Raw genomic sequence first — 20920 nt, forward strand, 5'->3', positions numbered from 1 at the left:
GGTATCTTCTAATAAGTTACTTTTCATTTGGTCATGATACAATTATTTGTTCATGAAATTTGAACTCTTCAACATGATTTATGTGTTAACTTAGTAATCGCATGAGTTAGATATTATGACATTCTCAGTGATAGTTTTTAAAAGCAAAGGTAGTCCAATGTTTTTTAAGGTGACTGATTTTGAGTTGACTTAAACTGTAATTTCTATGGGATAGTTCGAACTACATTGAAAATTGATGTTGTTGTTTTGTCTATTTCTTTGTCATCTGAATGCATTGAAAGTACTTAAAAACACGGAAAACCCATGAGCTCCGGGGGGGACTTCGCCCCACTTGTCCCCCCACCGGGGCACTGCCCTGGACCCAGTTGGGGGCCCGCGCCCCCCAGACCCTCACCTCATTTTCAGATAATTTCACTTTGGTCAAATCATATCCCTGTAACAGGCAGACCAGCACTGCATCTGGGCCACTTGAGCAACTACAAAACACTACAAACTGAACTGAGAGACTGAATGTGACAATTGACGGCTGTCATCTACTAGCTGGTTAAGAGACAGGAGTCCAAGGTCGAACAACCATTTGAAAAGACGTCCCAGGGGATCTCGTGTACATCAAGGTCGACGAAAGAGGAACCATCCGAGGCGTGAGGGACCGTACACCGTCGTGAGGGCAACGCTGGCCGCAGTCCAGGTCGAGGGCTCACGCTGCCACCCAGGGGTCATCATTGATTGATTTTTGGAAGAAAAATAATGTTTAAGTGCGAAGAAATTAAAATTAATTTTTTTTGCGGCAGGGCCAATTGATGGGTATTTATTGGATTTCTAGCCATTAATTGGTAATTTAATGGTATACTAGCCGTGTCAATATGGTCGAACAAACTGGTCCTTTAATCTTTACTTTTAGTACAAAAAATATCTTCTGAGTTATTGGTGATCACATCAACTACCGGCATGTTGGGGCTTGTTTTATAATTATAATTTGTCGATTCCTCCTAGATTAATATGCGAATTGTCGGAACACTAACTGAGGTTAGATGAACAGTGAATGATAGAACATAGGCAATTTGTTGACAAGGTTGAATTTCATTTCTCATAAAAAGCTAGGCCTTATAATGGGGGAAACACGGTAGCTTACGCGTATACATGCACTGTCCCGATTGTGCGTGTATGTGCCCTTGACCGCATACGAAATGCTCGCGCGGCGAGAAAATTTGCACGTTTGTTGACGCAATCGACTAACAAAAAACCCGAATAATTTCGCAATTAATGGGTCGCAAACTCGCAATAATTGCTAATTATTTAAATTCTGCAATAAATGGATTTATGAATTTAAGCAACCATTCCATTAATTTTTCGCAATTAATGGCATTAATTTTTCACCAATCATTTATTGCTGACCCCTGCTGCCACCGTCAACGAGACCAAGCAAGATCAACAGGACAGTAACGTTCAAATTAGGAAAACAAGATGTGGGTGACAAAGCTGTGTGTGATAATAAATTGTCTGATATGATTGTTACTAGGAGCAGAGCTCGAGAAATCGCAGCGGCGAATGGAAATTGCGGTTCCGAAAGTGCAACCGGAGATCCAAAAAGCGACGCTGCAGACCATGACGCATCCTAGAGACAGCGACCCGGTTAAGTGTGACACTACTGTATAACATGCCAAAACGGTTGGTGATTTGGAAAGTACAAGTACACTTTACCTCATGAAGGGCTCACTGGCCCTGAGGTAGATAAGCTCTAAAGTACCAAAATCAAAAATATTACAGGAAAAAAGAAAAATGTGAGATGTGACGAAAATGTGTAAAATATAATTTTTAGAATATGGTTTCATAAAAAGCATGCACTCGAAATTTTTTAAAGGGACAGTGTGTATAAATTGACCGCAAGAAGTCTTTGCACTGTGGAGTGCAACCAAAATAAAAGTGCTTAACAGGATAATTAAGGGGGGTCACAGTACCCACATAAGCACTATTTTTCACTGCCTCTAGGTGATGCTCATGTTATGTTATGGAAAAGTCCAGTAACTGCAGTTTACAATCGCGTAGTCATTACAGCAGTCCCTGTTTTGGATATAAATTGCTAAAAATACTTTGTAAAAAAGCTAATTAAACGATTTAGGTTCACTATCAAGACATTTCTAATAAAAACTCGCAGGATAAAACCTTAACCGACAACGAACGTTTTATCCAGAAGCTGTAGCAAAGAGACTCAAACGTTTAGATTGGGTAAGTGTAAAGAAATAAGGACATGACATGCGCATTTTGTTCCATTGCCCTGCGCCCGTGCTAAAAGTAAATACGTAAGTATCTTCAGTTGTAGGAATTTTTGACATTTTCACAAAATAACTTGGCTTGCATCAGGATTTGGATCAATAATTTGAGACAAAATGACAGACAAAATGACCCTTAGCACTCATAAGTGACGGCAGGAGTCAGTCGAATTTTAAGTCACTTAACACTCAAAACGTTACACGGTAAAAATTAAAATCGCTGAAGGAAAGTACCGTAGAAATACTACGACAGTAATACGGTAATAGAGAAATGCCCCTAGAGGTATACTAAACAGTATCACGAAACTAACGATTCAATATAGTACTTTAAAACAAAGACATAGTACACTACATCAATTGAAAATAAATAACTACAGAACTAAAAACCAAGTTAAGTGCAAGAAGGGCATTTATGAGCTGGCTCTCTTCAATAAATTAAGGAAAAAGCCGTTTTGTCCAATGAAAAAGACGGACTTAACCAATTACCAACAACAATGACGTAATCTCGAAGCGACGAGATCCCGTTAGCTAAGATCGGCGTGCAGAAAAATAAAATCTCATGCAGCATCTTTGTTAAAGAGGAATTAAATGATAATGAAATTTACAGGAAAAGGTTGCGTCCCCAGCATAGATGATGCATCTGGGACACAGGAACATGGTGAAATGAAAACACTGAGTGTATAATACAAGATAATTATACAGAATAGTTTAAAACAAAAGAATGTTTAAGTAACAAAACTAATCATCTCTCGTTGAATATGCGAATGTAAAAAGGGTAAGAACTTTTAAGACGTGTAGTTTTGCTAGAGCAGAGGCGAATAAAACAAAGAAGAAGACTGGAAACCATCCATAATTTTAGTGTCCATCTTTTCGTTGGTTATAAACGGACATATTCAAAAGAGGCGTAATACATAAAAAGGTTGTAGATAGATTACCAGTGGTATGAATGATTTCGAATTATCAAAAATTGAAAGAAGTTTTGAAAACGACGATATAGTATCACAGGGAAGAAAATTGGAAACTAGAAATCATTAATAACGTAGCTGAAGTTATTCCAGTCACTGAATGAAATATTTCTTTTAAAAAGAAAAGAAAAAGAAAAACAAAGGGAACCAAGACAATTGAGTAAAAACGAAGATTGTTGCGCGGAATAAAAGATTAAGATAGTAATATAAAATAAATACGATTCAACAAGATAATTCATAAGTGACAAGTAGGTATTGCTTTATATCGAATCAACAATAAGAGATTATGATTACAGAGGGATGAAAAGACAATTAGAAATTTTTGACATTGAGTTCGAGTTGGCAGTTTTTTTAGGACAATTGATTCCACACTGAATTTTGGCCAGACTAGTACATTAGAGAGAAAGAAAATGAGAAAAAGAGAGAGGGTGGGCTTGAACCCTGGACCCTCAGATCAAACAAGTACAGCGTTTGTGAGAGCCACATCAAGTTGACATATTTCAGCCTACAGCTTGTTTTTCTCTTGCGCTTCACTAAGTGTTGTCGCGGGCCGGATTCAATCCCCCCTGGTGCTGATAACGCCAAGGTCGCGGATTCAATCCCTTAAAGGGCAACCTGTTTGCACTAAAACATCTCAGTACGTAAGGACGATAAAACTTAACGAGACTCTAAGTGCCCCTGAATTCCACAAAAAAGTTAACCTAGTATATTGTTTTGCTTTAATTCTGAAAGAAAAGAAAAAGAAACACTAAGACAAACATACAACATAAGTTATTTAAATAAGGATAATTTGCTGAAAATTGGGTATGAAAAACTTGCGACAAAAGTATGAAAAACAACGCATTAGGTAGTGTTTTTGGAGTTCCTCAGGGTATTGGAAGCACTACATATATACGCATCATTTATGATAAGAAGGAATATAACTTTACGGACATAGTTACAAAACGGGTTCACACATTGTAACTGACAATTAAATTTGGCATGACACTCCATCTTCAAAGTTAGGTAAAGGAACGGAAAAGATAAGGTTATAGTTATAATTAATACAATATGTACACAAGAATGTGCATTTAAAATGTTACATACAGTTGAGGTCTGTGTAAATATGCATTTGGTGAAAAATAGTCATTGTAGTCCCAAAAAAGTTGTCAGCATTGTGCAAAACATACAACAGTATTTTTGCTTTAGAATAAGAAGATACGTACCACGCAATACATAAAATTTTATTATAGAAAAAGATGCTGAGCACAGGGGTGAACGAATTAATCAGATAGATAGATAGATACTTTATTCATCCCCTGAGGGAAATTCACATTTCCAGCAGCATCCCTGAGCCGGGAACAGTAAAATAATAAAGCCAAAAGAATACAATATACAAATACCCAGTGTGATGTGCAAATGCCCACTTTAGCATGTTATATAGAGTTACTAAATAGTGCTACACAGAACACATAATGCAGTAAGATTCGGTAATGTCCAATGAAGGTGGTGTTGTTTAATGTACGTATTTTTGCGAGTTGGAAATCATATCCATAGGATAGAAAGTAATCCAAGTGTTGCAAGGCACTGATAAAGTAAGTAAAATAAATAAACAAATAAATAAATCACAAAGGTAGCGAAAATAACACGGAAGCTGCTGGAGCGGCTGCCATTCGTGACGGCGCCGGAAGTAACATTATCAGATACATTTTTCCACAATTGGGTCTGAATTAAACCTCTAGGGTTTAATCCAGCCATTCATGTGCAGTAAACCAAAATAGAACAAGAGATGAGATGGCAAAAGGTTACAATAATTTAAATCCTACTGCAGAAATTTTATGAAATTACTAGAAAACGGAATATAGAGCTTGAAAAATAGGACATAGTATATGGTACGGCTATAATTCTAAAAAGACCAACTACAGAAATTCTGCAAGAATACTGCTACAAAACTACAACAGCATTAATACTAGCGCTACTAAAGAAATCCTGCAAAAAATAGCCTCAGGTGTACTGCAACCAACTTCGAAAATACTACAGAATCTTATTTAGTAAATATTATAAGATACTACTGCAGGAATGGTTGAGCTAAGTGCAGACCGGACCAGAATTCAATCGCGTAACGACCAGTTACTTTATTTAGCAAAATTGTCCAACACCCAGGGACAAAACAAAACAAAAACAGGCTTACAGGCAAACAGGAACTCAAACTTGGAATACTCATAAAACAGGCTTTTACTCAGAACGGGCAAGCCCTTAAGAAGGACACATGCAAATTAGACGGTCGCCACAGCGACCATGCTGGACATGACAGAAATACTAAATACTTGCACAACTACAATAACACAGTTGTACCTCTACTTATACGTTTAATTGGTTCTAGCGGTAAATATGGAATGATGAAACAATTGTAAATCGAAACACATTATCAATTTGAATCAATTGGATTGAAACGGGATTAGTCCGTTCCGAAAGAAAACGAACCTTGTTGAGTCAACTGCAATTGCCCTGAAGGTATGCTGGTGTTCAGTAGGGGTTCGTACGTAAACAAAATCTAAAATTCTATGTTTTAAAACTAACAATATAAATGTGTTAGAATAGCCAAGCCCAAGTCCAGACATAAATAGTGTTTGTGGAAAGATCTGAAAAATGGTGTATCCAAACGATCACCGTCGTACCTTTGGGAACTGGGGAGCGGTTTTGTAAGGAACAATGGAAAAAATAACAAGGAACAAACGCTAATATTTGGCGCCCATTCTCAGTCATCCCTCTCCTCAGAGCGCCCTAAGCCTTGCTTCCTTGATTGAGTAGAAGGACGTGTATAAATAGTGCAATTTGCGATAGAAGACAAGTTTGAATTACTGAAATTCCGGGTATCATGGGATGAGTCAGAGAAACGTGCAACCAGTCGGAGTGCCGACGGACTACCAGAAACCAAATATGTTAACGACAGTACAGACTAAAGTTAATAATATACTAAATAATAATACTAAATAATAATAATAGGCTAAACCTTAATGTGACGATACAGGCAAGAAAGGTTCCGACACACCAAAAGTCCAGAAAAACCTAAGCCCACGGCGACAGCACTAAAGAGTGAGGTTACAACGCCGACAGCCAAAAATGAGTGCACGGCCAGTACGTAAAATTCGGGAAATTGTGTAGAAGAGGAAAACCGTAACCCCAACTCGGTAGTTGTGTAGGCGCATGGTCTCAATGTGCACTGACTTAATTTGACTAAACAACTTAAATTTTTGTGGGCCATTTGTCTTGTCATATGTTTTATGTTTGTTCAATGTTGTAAATGTTTGTATACTTTCCTGTATTCTCTTTTTTCTTGTCTTATGTTTGTTTGTACTAGCTTTTAAGCGGCCCACGTAACTGAAAAGGAAAAATAGAAAAATACGAAGGAAAATTGCCGCGGACAAGAGCGCGTGCGTTTTTAACAAAGAAGAAAAAGGAAGCGAATTTAAGTGCACAATGCAACGACAGAAACGTTTTGTTATCAACAGTAAGACCGTTTAAAAATATTGTTTTTGGGGGGAACCGAGAGCACATCGCGTCAGGAATCGAAAATGTTCGTTTTTTGGGAAATCAGTGTTTGACGCTAAGGGTGTACAACATAACGCCTACGGGCCTAAGGGGTTCCAATAAATATTTTTCACGGTCCAAATTTTTTCTGTTTTTTCAATTGGAAAACGATAAATTCAGAAGTGGTAAGTTTGGAAAAGTTATGTTTGAGTTATTTCAGATTCATAGAGGTAATGCCAGAACCACACCATAGAAAGATGGAATAGTGACGGAAAGTGAATAAAAATGTTTCGTTTTCAGTTAAAAATTGGAAAATAAAGGAATGTGAAGACGAGGAAAAATCCAATTGAGTGAATTAAATGGAGTAATTTGAAAATGAAAAGCATTGTTGTACGAGAATAGTGAAAAAGCGTGAGTAAATACTTTTATTTTCATTGAATATGGAGGAAATATTCATTGAATGGAATACAAATGAGTAAGATGAATCGTTGTAGATCAATGCACGTCATTTTCAAATTAAGTAGGTGAAGCTAAAATAGTAGATTTAATTGGTTTGGAAAAAATAAATAAATAAATTGAAGGATTAAGTGAGTAATTATATGTCAATTTCCCATTAAACTAGTGGGCTAAAAAGCATGTGTTAGAGGGAGTAGGAGAAGGGAAAATTATGTAGAAAATGGATGAAGTTACAAATACAGAAAGATAAAAGTTAGTAAAAGGAAAAAATAAAAAAAAGGGGAAAAGGTAATTGAATGAAATATCTTTGTTGACAATTGGCCGCAGTAAAGAGAACATATATTCCGGGTGGACGGGTATAGCTAAATAACATCGGACAACCGAGGGTAATTCCAGAGTAATTTATAGCTAGCAATGAAATTAAGTCTGGATTAGAATCGGTGTTTATCTGGATAACTCAGAATAAGAACGCAAAATGGATTAACTACATTTATTACAACCAACAACGTTTATTAATTACATTAACGAGGCCTTTAGTTCAGTAGGAGAGCAATTACATGTGACATCTAGGATGGCCTGGCAGAATCATCAGGCCCTCGATTTTCTCTTAGCCAGTAAAGGAGGCGTGGGTCATATGATAAAGGAGGAAGGCTGTACGTATATACCTTTAAATACATCCGAAGCAGGAAGCCTCACAAAAGCACTGACAAAGATTCGTGAGTTGAGCAATGAAGTGACAGTAAATACTGAAAAGAACAGTATCTCTTTTGATTGGTTCTCGTATACATTTGGGTACTGGGGTAGTATGTTAGCGAAGGGGGGAAATTTCCGTGCTAACTGTCGTAATAATTATGTGTTTGTTGTGTTTCTGCGCCATACCTATTCTTAAAAGAGTAATTCTTAAGACTTTTGGAGAACAAATGACAGTAGTGGCTAATACTAGGGTGGCAAGAAGCTCAATGAGCACAGTTAGTGATTAAATATCAGAGCCTATTCCTTAGTGAGGAAGAACAGATGACTCAACTAAATTCAACGCCTTGAATTTTATTTGGCAACGTTAATAGTCAGTCTACATTACATTAAATAATGGAGCATCTGCGGAAAGAGACACATATGATGATCTGAACTGAATACGATATCAATTGGCACTATTGTTAAACACGCAACACACTGTAGAGCACTAGGAATAACAGCAACAAATATATTGGTTTCTGATTGTGATTTTTTTGTTGGTATGTCACACTGCCGGGGAACAAGCTGCTGCCTGGGATGGTCATCGTCGCTTCCAGGTTTTTGGCTGCATGGAAACTGAGCGTGATGCCTGCTGGGATAACACTCACTCCAACATCTGACTTCACGCCACCCGTTGACGAATACGACAGTGCATGGTCTTCAAATTATTCACAGGGGTCAGGCCAAAGGCCGATGTATATGCTGTATCACTATCCAGTCATGCACTCATCTTGAAATGTATCGACGACTGTTACCAAAATTTGTTATCACTTATCAGTTTAATTATTCATTTACCTTTATCACGTACCGATCAACCGTCGACGGTCCACGTGTATAATACAGTATGTACGGATAAAGATAAATGAAGGGGGGGTTAGTGCATAGGTCAGATGTTTGGAGTGTTAGGGGTTTTTTCTTTTTTATTTAATGAAAAATGAACAATGAGAGTTAGAGTAATCACAGCAGGCTGACCGCCAGAATTTTATTTTATTTTTCGATTCGCGTAAACTCTGTCCTGTATTGATATCTATGATTGGTAATAATTTGCCACTACTCTGTTTTCCTTTTCAATTTTAATTTCCATTCAAAGGAAAAAAAAAAAAAAAAAGGGGGGATTATGTTGTGGCAAATACACTTGCATTTGCATTCGCACACATGTAGAAATTTAGGAGGACTTTGCTTGTGGGTAAAAGGTTGCGTAACCTTGAAGATACCGTTGCCAGACGGCGTGCAAGGAACAGTCACGTACTCATTCGAGATACGGGACCGCCTTTTGGGGTGTATTCAATCAAGCGTAAACGTCACTACTGCTTTAAAACCATTGTCTTGTAAACAGCTCGCTGAGAGAACCTTCGTTGCAATAAAGGTCTCTTCCTCCAACGCTGGCTTCTGTTTATCTGTTCCCTTATCTTACTTATCTATCGAACCGACAAATTCTCCAATGTTGAATTCCTCAACAGAGTTTAACTTACTTTTGTTAGATGCGCCTCAAGAGGTCCTCCTCTGTGGTAAAGAGTAGCCTAAAAGAAGCGTTCCGACCATTTTCTCAACCGCATCAAGCTTTCTTACTCCACTTTCATTTAAAAAGAAACGGCTCACGTCTTCTTTGAACTTTACACCAACCATACTGAATGGATGCACGAGATATTAAACAATAAAACGTCGAAGCTCTGAGCGTGCTGGAGATTCAGTACACGTGGCACTGTATGTTTACACACGGACTAGGAAGTAGAAGCAGGATTTCTTCTTCGGGCTGGATGCTGGGTGACCTCCCACAGCGTCACCATATGCCGGTAGAGGCGGAAAGAAGCAAAACAGTAATGTCCTGTACTCGGAAAAACGTGCACATAATACAAAATCTAACTTACAGCAATGACCTGACATTTTTCGACATCTACCGTTTTACGAAAGTCGAATGGTCGTAAGTAAGGGAGCATCTGTAATTTTTTTGTTGTTGGATAGACTTTTTTTTCATAATGGAGGATTACTTATCCATTGACACTTTCATTAAAAAGGTGCAGGTCTTAAACTTTGTAAGTTAAGATTTTTTTCTGTGCTACACTTAACATGTTGCTTTGCTGCTCTGACAATCGAATGATTATTACGATGTAGTTTTATTTATTTGTAAATCAGACTTTGCTTCACTGCACGCTACTGAGGCATATTACGATTTAGTTTCTTGAACATGTTTTGAAAATGTCAATCTAACAACTAAAACTTGTTTCAGTTGAAACAATATTTCATTGTCAATCAATTAGACTCAAACCTCAAAATTAACAAAAATATATTAAACTAAGACTTTAGAGACTTTATCCTTTAGCCACACGTGTAGTTTAATGACAAAAAAACGCCTAAAACTCAATCTTCTACTTCCAAAACTTTTTTCCAGTTGTGTTTACAGATCAATTAAAGTGCCTTTCATTCAGTAAGCAAAATAGTAAGCAACAAAAAATTCAAGAAGTCTCTGACAAGACGACAAATGACAATGTAACAAAGCCAAAATAAACTAAATAGAGATTTAAAACGAGATTTAGATTGCAACGACACTTTTAAGGTTCTTTAGGCCATTTTATTTTAAGGGTTTCTGAGAAAATTGTCCCCAGAAGCCTGTTTTACTTGGCAGACAAGTGCATAAAAGCAGACCCACAAAAAAAGAAACTTGAACCAAGTTTGCCCAGAAAGCCAGGGGTTTTCGCACATCTTTTGACCATTTATCCTTTGACAAGTGGTCTTTGGATGCATTTTTGAGAAAATTCAGTCCCATAGATACAACAGGGCCCCCCAAAAACCCCACACCCACAGTGTTCTGGTTTGCCCGCGTCCCTGCGTCCTAGACGCATCATTTTTGCTGGGGACGCATAGTGTCAAATCAACGTGCGTCCCCGGGATGCAACTTTTTTGACACAAAATTGTCATTATTACCCGATTATTAATTTTTTAACAAAGATTTACCGCATTCCAAACGTTTCGTCGGGCAGATCCGCCATTGTTGTTTTGGTCTCGCTGTTCGAGTTTTTGTCTGCTCGCCGATCTCGGCCAACGAGATCTTGTTGCTTCGAGATTACGTCATTGTTGTGGTGCTTGTCATCGAGTTAAGGTGAAAATCAACACAAAATTGGTAATTCCTTCAGTGTCAGTAATAAGTCGAAACATAATGCCGAAAGTGATAAAAACGGCAATAATTCCGGCACAAAAAAAAGGCGGAGAAATTCTTCAGAAGATCGCGAAGGCAAGGAAAACGCGTGCGTTGAAGCAAATGATTCGACGAAGGAAAATAAAAGAATACTCCTAGCAAGAAAAGGACTTTTCTGCCAAAATGGACTAAATTATATTCCTGGTTACGCTATGAGGATGATGATAATAGAGGCTACATGTTCTGTGATGCGTGTACCCAGTGTGACAAAAAAACTGGATTGCAAAAATCATTTTGCAATACGAACTTTCAGAAAAGCACATTGGATCGGCACAACGACAATGAAAACCACAAATTAGCTATGGAAATTCTGGTGCTGCAGGAAGAGAGAGGCAAATATGAACGGATACGACATCAAAAAGAAGACTTGGCCATGCTTTCACTGCTAAAGATAGTTAAGTGGATGGCAGTATTTTCAGTATTTTGCATAATGTACAATATTGTGAACTGAAAAATTTGAAGCGATAACTGCTTTGTATTACCAATTAACTGTGATGATTAAAACTGAATGAAAATAATGATCTGCATTTATATAGCGCTTTTCAAGTCAAGACTTCCAAAAGCGCTTTACAATGTGCTTCACATTTCCCAATAGCGGCCGTGCAGCCATGTGAGGCACAAACCTGCTTATTGGGGGTATTAGGGGTTCAATGTCTTACCCAAGGACACTTCGACATGTAACACGGAGGAGCCGGGATTCGAACTGTGATCTCTTGATCCCAAGACGGGCGCTCTACCTCCTGAGCCACTGCCGCCTCGTTAATGCGCTGTGGCACCCGCCGCGGTGCCAGCAGATATAGATTTATATAATTATTTCAGCAATATTATTTTGTATAATTTACAATATTGTTGTAAACTGAAAAATCTCGAGATAACTGATTTGTATTACCAATGAACTGTGATGATTAAAACTGAATGAATATATAGATTTATATTACATATTTGTCGCCGATTCAAAATTTCAACCTCGATAACACTAAATTTTGGGGACCCATACATCTCTGTTAGGACCCATAGATTTTTGAGCATGCGAGTCCACGGGACCCATCACTTTTCAGAGGTAAAATGAACACTGCACCCACTAATGCATACCTGTGAAACAAGTTTGATGAGCGAATGGCAATAAAGCCGGGCTCATTTGAAGGACAGACGTTTCCTCTTCAGCCGTTAACGTAATGGAAAAGATGCGTGTGAAGAAAACCCCTGGGTGGTGTCGCCCTTATTAACCCCGCCACTTTTTCATCTGGCGTTAAATACGACACAATGTGACGCGTCCCCACTCGAGCAATCTGCTGGCACCGCGGCGGGTGCCACAGCGCATTAACGCCATCCCGGCCAAAGGGGGAAGCAGCCGGGGAGTGTAAAGCCACCCCAGCGAATGGAACACCCGCCGCAGTCGCTAACAGCTTTCGACTCGCAATTAGCGGTGCTAAATTTATCAGCGGAAAATGGCCGCGGGAGCTCTGGCTTGTACTTCGAGTGTAAGGCCACCGACTTCATCGGGCTTCCGCCTGAAATACGTTGGCGCATTGTTGCCGGCGTGCAGATAAAAATCAGCGGATGGCGAGCTTGAGGTCGACTCCCTGCAAAATTGCATTAACCAGACGAGGACAAGAGTTTTTTCCAAGACTGAGAGGTGGGATATATTACCGGGCACCATACCCTGCCCCACCCAACTACGCCTCTCTGCTTATGATAAATCCTCTGCACCTAGCCGAGGTCCGGCCGTAACTCCATTTGTTGGAGATTAGATCCTCTGATTACCTCCCAACCGCAGGATGAATCCTCTACGGCAGTTCTTAAGTCCCTCCAGATCCATTTCAATTAATAATTTAGTCTTGGCTGGGATGGGGAGACAAAAGGGGGCAGTCGGGAAGGGGTGTGGAGTTGTTCAGTATTTATGATGCTTCCAATGGAGCTTAGGGCGAGGCTTGAAAGTTAAAAACGGCCCCCATGCCTCATCTTTAAGGAAAAGGCATCAAACTATTAGACGGAGTCGGCAAAAAAAAAAGCTTCCCAATTTAGGGACGGCCATCTGTCTTGGGGTACGCGTTAACGATTGGGGCTCACTGGGGACAACTTCCTGGATGGAGCTTGTTAAAGATCTACAACTCATCCGAAGTGGCTAAAAGACAAGTACACCGATTCTCGCAGTGGAATTGATTGACCAAACTGCTGCTGGGGGCTAATATTTTGTCTACTCGGCTTCCTAGGTAGGAATTGGTTCAAGTATTCAATCTTGAGAACATTTGCCAAAGCCTGCAGCAGTAAAAAGAACATGTATGATGAGCACTACCCAACCATACCACTGGGCTGCAGTATTCAGGATTGTTCTCTGCAGGCCTACCATAAAGGGTGGTGGGTTTCAAAACAAACACATGCAAAACCTTACAATCTTCTCATGTTATTTTTCAGTTACAGTATGTACTCAAAAATGGGCCAAATTTAAAACCATAAAGTAATATACTTAAATTAGGAGGGCTAACTTATATGCACACAAGAAAAAACAAACACAAAGGTGCATAAGACAGACAGAGCCACTAAGGCCTGGCTCTGTCCACATGCCCCCCCCTCATCCGATCTCTTCTTCCTGTACAGCCAATTGGCGCTGTCCTAATTGTATTTGATTGAGAAAGACCATATTTATTATTATTTTTTTAATTTAGCTCATTATTTGCCTTTTTCTGCAGGTCACAATGGGTTCTTTCCAAGCAAGTTAGGGATCAGGGGAAGGAACAGTAGAAAACAGTGATAGCAGCGATCGTGCCGAAAAAGGTAATGACTGTGAAATATGTAAATGGCATGAGTTACAGCCATCAAAGCTCTGCTTAAAGGTAAAGTAAATGTTTTAAAATTGTTTTATTTTTATCTTTACTACTGGCATATTATTGCACATTAAAATAATTATTGTTGTTAAAGTACATGTTCCATTATTAGTTTGCGTACGTATTTTTGGGTATGAATTTTAACCCCTTAACAATCCTGTGAAATTCGCCTGAAATCCCAATCCAAGATGTACCCAAAGTAAATAGAATATTGAAAATTTGGAGAATAAGGACGGTTTTGGTCTTATTTGAAAAGTAAAACTTTAAGGTTTTGTCCCAAAAGGAAATAATCACTGCAAGTGCTATTAACATTGAGAAATTTAAGTTGGAACGCACAGAAAGGTTTTTATTCTGGCCTGCAAAATAGTGTATCATGGGCATCTTAGCTGGAAAACAGCTGGGACAATACGATTAAGCCTTACCTGGTCCAAGGTCAAATTTGATCACAATTTGGAAAACTAAACATTGTATTTAACACATTTTTTTTGAAGGTATGTCACAGCATTTCCAAAAGTGGCCATTTGGAGACGACCAGTTTACTTCTCTAAATTGTGTATTTGACTTTGGCCATTCTTTAGACATTGTGAAAGAGTTGTAATGTTTGACTTTCCGTTCCAGAGCTCAATCACCGATTATGCAAACTTGCGCGTTTAAATTGCAAATTAAAAGTGTACCAAGTTGCATTACGGACATTTATTTTTGGCTCTCATTTGAATACACCCCATAAATAGCCATACATTTATGTTGGGAATTTCATTGGATAACCAATGTGACAACCATCATTTAAATAAGTCACTACTGGCTGATGATGATTAGAGCAAAAGTTATGTGTGTCATTTCTTTCTCAATACAGGCCATTAAAGGGTATTGCAGGCTAAGGACCATCAAAAAAAGCTTGCAATTGGTTGAGGGTGGTGTCAATCGAAAATTCAGAGGATAACAGCAATATTGAAAATGATCTCACAAGTTTGTTTATTTCGAAAAAGAAATTATGGGGTGACTCAGACGGATTACATCAAGGACTGTAAAACGATGCAGAAATACTATTAGGCAGATTTTTTCCATCTGTCGGCATTATCGTGTGTTTTGGAGACGATATTCTCCAAACGAGACAAAAGAATTGTGTCATGAACTGCAACCAGGAGACAATACTGGTAAGCTATGCCAGCTTTATAGTTTTTGGGTATCTTGTTTCAGACTGATCCTGATGTTTCTGTTATGAGTAGATTTCGAAATATCTTGAATCCCAAGAGTTTAAGCTTTCCAAAGATATGTGGCATGACGTATTTCAGTTACTGGTGACAGAGTCAAGACAAGTATTTGCTTCTTAACGTTAGGGGTTAAAGGGACAGTGTGTATAATTTAGCACCTTGTAGGGGTAAAAACACAAACAGTAATTCACGATAATTTTACTTGGAAAGATGAATATTTTGACGGGCATTTTTCAGAATACTTGTAGATCTACAAATTTGTATTTATTACATGAATCAGGCTTCAGCTAAAAGGCCATACTGATTAGGGTTAGAAGGTTAGGCTAGGGTTAGGGTCCTAACACTGGACATAACTGACTACCATGTTGGTGATATGGGTATACAAAAACATCAAAAGCCAAGGCCAAAAAACAAGAAAAAAAATTGTGCAGTTTAGTCACTCTGAGTCTCCGTAGTTCGTATTCCTACTTGTGCTTCTTAGTAATTGTTTTTGGTTGTATTACACCATTCAGAAACATTTAGTGGTCAAATTTTACAGCAGTTTTAGAAGGTTGGTTTATGACGACATAGGTTTAAAAGCGAGTGTATCTGTAATTTGTATTGATGTAATGAGGAATGTTTTTACATGGAGATCGGTCCCTACCCACACAAAATTATCGAACGGATTGGGATTCCTCAAATTCTGTGTTCCCTGAATGCAGCACGATTCTCCCGAGAGACGAACGTTGACGATATTTCCGCAATGTGTCGACGTGGTTGCAAAGTCGAAAACTTTGCGGTCACGGTGAGTGGCAAGAGGCTGATGCAAACCCCGCTGAGCTCTGTCCAGCAGCGCGGAACTAAACGGGCAACCTTCACAAAGGGAGCGCCAGGGCAAAAAACGGCGGGATTGGCTACACGTACGGCGAATCAATTGGGTTCTCTGCATGAAAAACGCTTTGAAGATGAGGAGCGTTTTGAACTGAGATCAAGCCAAAGTAGTATGAATACGACAACATCAGAAATGGAGCAAAAATTAAGAGCAATATAAAGGTGGTTGCAATACTAGGATACTTTGTTGTTTTTGTCCTGACATCAGAACCATACGCATCGACTCAACCTCGATTTTTAGTCAAATAACAATCATGTCGCTTATTTTAAATCAATGCTTAAAGTGGTGAGGATTTTTCCAACTGAATTTCAGATTATTTATTTGCTTGCTTTATTTGTACAAAGTGTTTGCCTTATTCTTATTCATGCATCCTTAATGAGTATTGTTATTTTGAAGGTCTTTAAAATATTCTTAAAATCTGTATACAGTAGCTTTTTAATGCATGACTTTGTTCGGTATTTATTTTCGGACGAATCTTTTATTTTTATCAAATTATTTATTTCCTTAAAACAATTCTGATAGTACTATATTATGGGTTATTTCCATACACATTTTTTTTCATTGAATAAAAATGCCAATTAACCTGACATGCATGTTTTTGGTATGTGGGAGGGAACCGGAGCGTCCGGAGGAAACCCATGCAAGCACGGGGAGAACATGCAAAATCCGCAAGGTAAGACTGGCAACTGAATTTGAACCCATGACCCCAGAACTGTGCCGCAGATGCGCTAACCACTCAGCTGCCGTGCCGCTATGTTTTCAATAATATTTCAAAAAAAGTTTCCTCTGATTGTTTTATTGATTTGATTAAATTAGTAGTATTGATATTTTTATCAATGCCAATTTTTGACGATTCTAATTTATTGACTGAATTAAACATTTAGATGAGTGATGATTATTTTGTTCATAATTAATCTAATTTTTTGAAAACAAAAAATGGAAATGTTGGCATGTTATGCAATAAAAATGTTAGTAACTTAATAATGTAAGCAATAATATTTAAAATAATTATTTTACCTTCACTTTCTTTGATTTTTAAAAAACGTGAATAAAAAATTAATGAATAACTAAGAGGGGAGTTTTTTTCATATTGTCATTGATTTTCTAAAAGTTTCAGTAATTAAATTTATGTTGTTTGTTTTGACAGATATATTAGTGATACAATCATTTATCATATATATTTAAATATTTCTGATTCATTTTTATGACTTTTTTCATGAAATGCTTTTTAAAAATATCAGGAATTTTTAGCAAGTTATGCCATAAAAAATGTCAATTATATTGATTTCCTTGATTCTTAAAAAACCTTCATCAATACAAAAAAGCATAACAACTCTGTGCTGAGAATGCATTTTATTTACTATTTCTATTTAAGGTTTTTTTAAAGAATCGCCTGCAGCAACGGCACTTAAGTTAACAACATGAGGGCGAGAGTACACGACAGAGGCCGGCGGATTTTTACTGCTTGGCCCGCATTGATGTATCTGCAGCATTTTATGAACTATTGATTTTATTTGAGAAATCAAATCAGGAGGCCATGCTGAGAAGGGGGCCATGCATGAGGGTGGGCCACGTTCCATGCTCCGCGGTCGCCTCGTAATACAATTAACTCGGACCAAATTGACTTGCCCGGCTAGACGGTAAGAACAGTTTTATGATCGAAGATCTCCAAGGTAGGCCGACGGGATCTGGGAACTGTATCCCAGATGTCAGGGAAAGATACAAATTATTGTTGATTATATTATATAGTTGGAAGTATGTATTGTAACAGAAACAATATTGAAAAGGTGCACAAACACATTTTTAATCTTTAGGAACCTTTTTTGACCCGAGAGTTTTTTGAGGGTTTTCCCAAATATTTTAAAACAAAATTCAAATAAAAACGCCACAGCCCCTCTAAAGACAAAATCAAACTTTTCATTGCATTTTTTTCCACTGTGACCGTTCATAATTTGGTCAATTCTACAAAATGATTATAATGCCATAGCCTGCATCTCATATTAACAATTTACCATTTATACAGTATGTCATAAAGGTAAGTACACCCCTAACATTTCTGCAGAGATTTCCTTATAATGTTTAACAGAACAATAGAGAAACATAACAATGAAAAGAAGTATGTAAACAAAAACCATGGCTTACTGGAAATATATCCTCTAGTCTGATGAGACAAAGATTAATGTATTTGGCTCAGATGGTGTAAAGCATGTGTGGCGGCAACCAGGTGAGGTGCACAAAGATGTCTGTGTCGTGCCTCAAGTCAAGCACAGTCTTGGGAATGTCATGGTTCGGGGCTGCATGATTGCAACTGGAGTTGGGGAGTTGCATTTCCTTAAGGAAAACATGAACTCAAGCATGTACTATGAAAAGCAAGGAATGATCCCTATCTCCAGAAACTGGGTCGCAGGGTAATGTTCCGGCCTGACAATGACCCCAAATACACCTCTAAAATGACCAAGGTTTTTCTTTGAAATGGGCTCAATATTTTCAAAATATTGAACTTTGGGAACTTTAACTAAAGGGTGTATTCATTTTTGTTACAAGGAGTTTCGCTACTGATGGCTATATTTTGGGTTTTTTGAGGTAAACATGAATTTACACGGCTATATAAGCTTTACACAGACTAAGTTGTGTCAAAGTGATGTTTCTTCAGTGTAGTTCAATGAAACCTAATGATGAAATCTCTGCAGAAATGTGAAGGATGTACTCACTTTTGTGACATACTGTAATATGTTTTCCTCCCACAGTTGAAGATCATTCAGGTTCATTTTGACCCTCATTTTCGCTATAAATAATGTTTTAAAAACAAGAAGCAAACATAGTTCTTTTCTAAAAATGACACAAAATACTGCAATCAAGAAGGACACAGGTGTTTTTACCTTCAAATATTTACAAGCTACAGGACTTCCCATCGCCTACTGCTCACCCAATCAAAATGCTCTGGGTGCTTGGATGGAATTTTTAGGTTTTTGCAGTTTGTTCACTGGGTTTTTAATCATGAATTGTCTTGACAGTAAACATTTTTTAATGAGCTTCTACATACAGGATTCCATAAAGACTAGAAGTCGACTTACTATCGAGCAGGCCGATTATTAGCACCAATATTTGAGAATTTGACAGATATCGGTATCAGTGTTTTTATTTATCCGATGAGTCGATTATTTAAGCTCAGATACAACCGAGCCACTTTCTCAGTCTGTCTCGAATTCTACCCACCTCGACCCTACTGATTGAATAAGCGACCGGAGGCAGAGCTACTAAAGAAGGAAGAAAACGTTAGAGCAGAGATAATTTTGGCCGCTCTGCTAACTCCTGAGTCCCAACATGCCTGTGAATCAAGACCGCTGAATTTATTGAGATTTTGAAAAGTCTGTTGTAGAAAAGCGTGTGTGTGAGATTAAAGGTAAAAACTGTAGTCATATATATTACCTCTTAGCATAACATTAGTTTGTTAATCAAGTGCGTGTGTTTGTTGTCGAGAGTATGAAAACCACGCTTAAGTTGAAAGCTGAGTTATTAGCTGTTACCATAACATTAGTTTGTCAATCTGGCTCTGAAACAGGAGTGCCCACACTCCTCAATTTGCGAGCTACGTTGAAATTTTAACACCAAATATTGGTTATCAGCGTCCTCTTAACACTAATAATCTTTATTGGCCGTAAAAAAACCATATTGATCGATCCTTAGTAGAGACATGCAAAAAGGGGTCTGTTAGTGTAACACAGTGACTGTGAACTGTAACTGAAACTTTGAACAATGCATCGCTTTGGATTTGCGCATGCTACAATTGGTATATTACAGAAAAGAGTAGCATGGCCCCTATTTTATCTCTGAGCCAGATGTACTCACATAAGAAGCCTGGCTTGAGAGCAATACATTCCCGACCCTTGTCTTAGATATTACCGTAAATTCCAGACTGTAAGCTGTGACTTTTGTCACAAGCTTTCAACCCTGGGGCTTTTTTTCATTTGAAATGAAAGCCCATCTTTCAAGAGTAAGTTAAACTTAACTTTATTTATCTTTATAGCGCATATGATTTAATGAAATGTTAATTTTTTAGTACAAAACAATACAGGTTACTTATACAAGCCTTAAACAAACTCATACAAACCCTAAACATACAAAATATAGCACTGAAGCAACTTAAGAACAAATTCAACTTACCAACGATCGTCCGGAAACGAATCTCGTTCGTAAGTAGGGCAGCGTCTTTAACGTGGCAAAACGAACGGATTACTAGAAGCAAACATTTTTTGGCGGATTTCTTAATGTATCTAATGAATTACTCAGATTGTATGCCAAACGATTGCCGGTGCAGGTCAGTGTTAAACTAGAAGCAGCAGATTTATTTTTCTCAATCTCCTAGCATCGTCTTGCAGGCCGGATTGAGAATGTTGTCGGGCCTGATAGGGCCCGTTTGGCGTAGTTTGGTGAACCCTGATCTATGGCCTTCAACAAAAGCGAAGGACTACATCGTCATTGTGATGATGCAAAATGTTCGGTTTTTTGATACCTTGACTATGTCTTCGTTTGCCGACTTGCATTGCACAAACGCAGAGACATCGGTGATAGCTCCGTTCATTTCGATGGACACCATCTTGACGGGGATGGCCACCGTGCGACCCGTCAGGACGGCCGTGTTGATGATCTCAGTGTCCTGTGGTTGGAAAAAAAGGGAGGAAGTCATCAGGCATCTTGGCAGCTTTCATTTTATTTCATCAACTATCTTGTAAGAACAAGACGGGCGGAGTCTGAATTTCGTCTTGAAATTGTCATTAATTAAGCTTGAGGTTTATTGCCGCTGATTGAGTCATGAGCATTTAGACATAACAATGAAGATGATTATATTTTTTAAGTCTTTCCTATTTTTAACTTTTAGTTTTTGGT

At 38.2% G+C, this 20920-nt stretch overlaps 1 protein-coding gene across 4 annotated transcripts in view; it reads right to left on the reverse strand.

Annotated features, from left to right (window-relative positions):
- Positions 1-20920, reverse strand: part of tmem132e (transmembrane protein 132E) — a 508399-nt gene that overhangs the window by 38941 nt on the left and 448538 nt on the right. For all 4 annotated transcript variants that reach the window (XM_088320489.1, XM_088320488.1, XM_088320487.1 and 1 more), the window contains exon 5: positions 20547-20690. In XM_088320489.1, coding sequence (XP_088176615.1) covers positions 20547-20690 — 144 coding nt within the window. The remainder of the gene's footprint in view (positions 1-20546; positions 20691-20920) is intronic.

The sequence above is a fragment of the Urocampus carinirostris genome, chromosome 17 (assembly GCF_059441175.1).
Source record: "Urocampus carinirostris isolate Australia breed hairy pipefish chromosome 17, RoL_Ucar_1.0, whole genome shotgun sequence".
Classification (NCBI taxonomy): Eukaryota; Metazoa; Chordata; class Actinopteri; order Syngnathiformes; family Syngnathidae; genus Urocampus; species Urocampus carinirostris.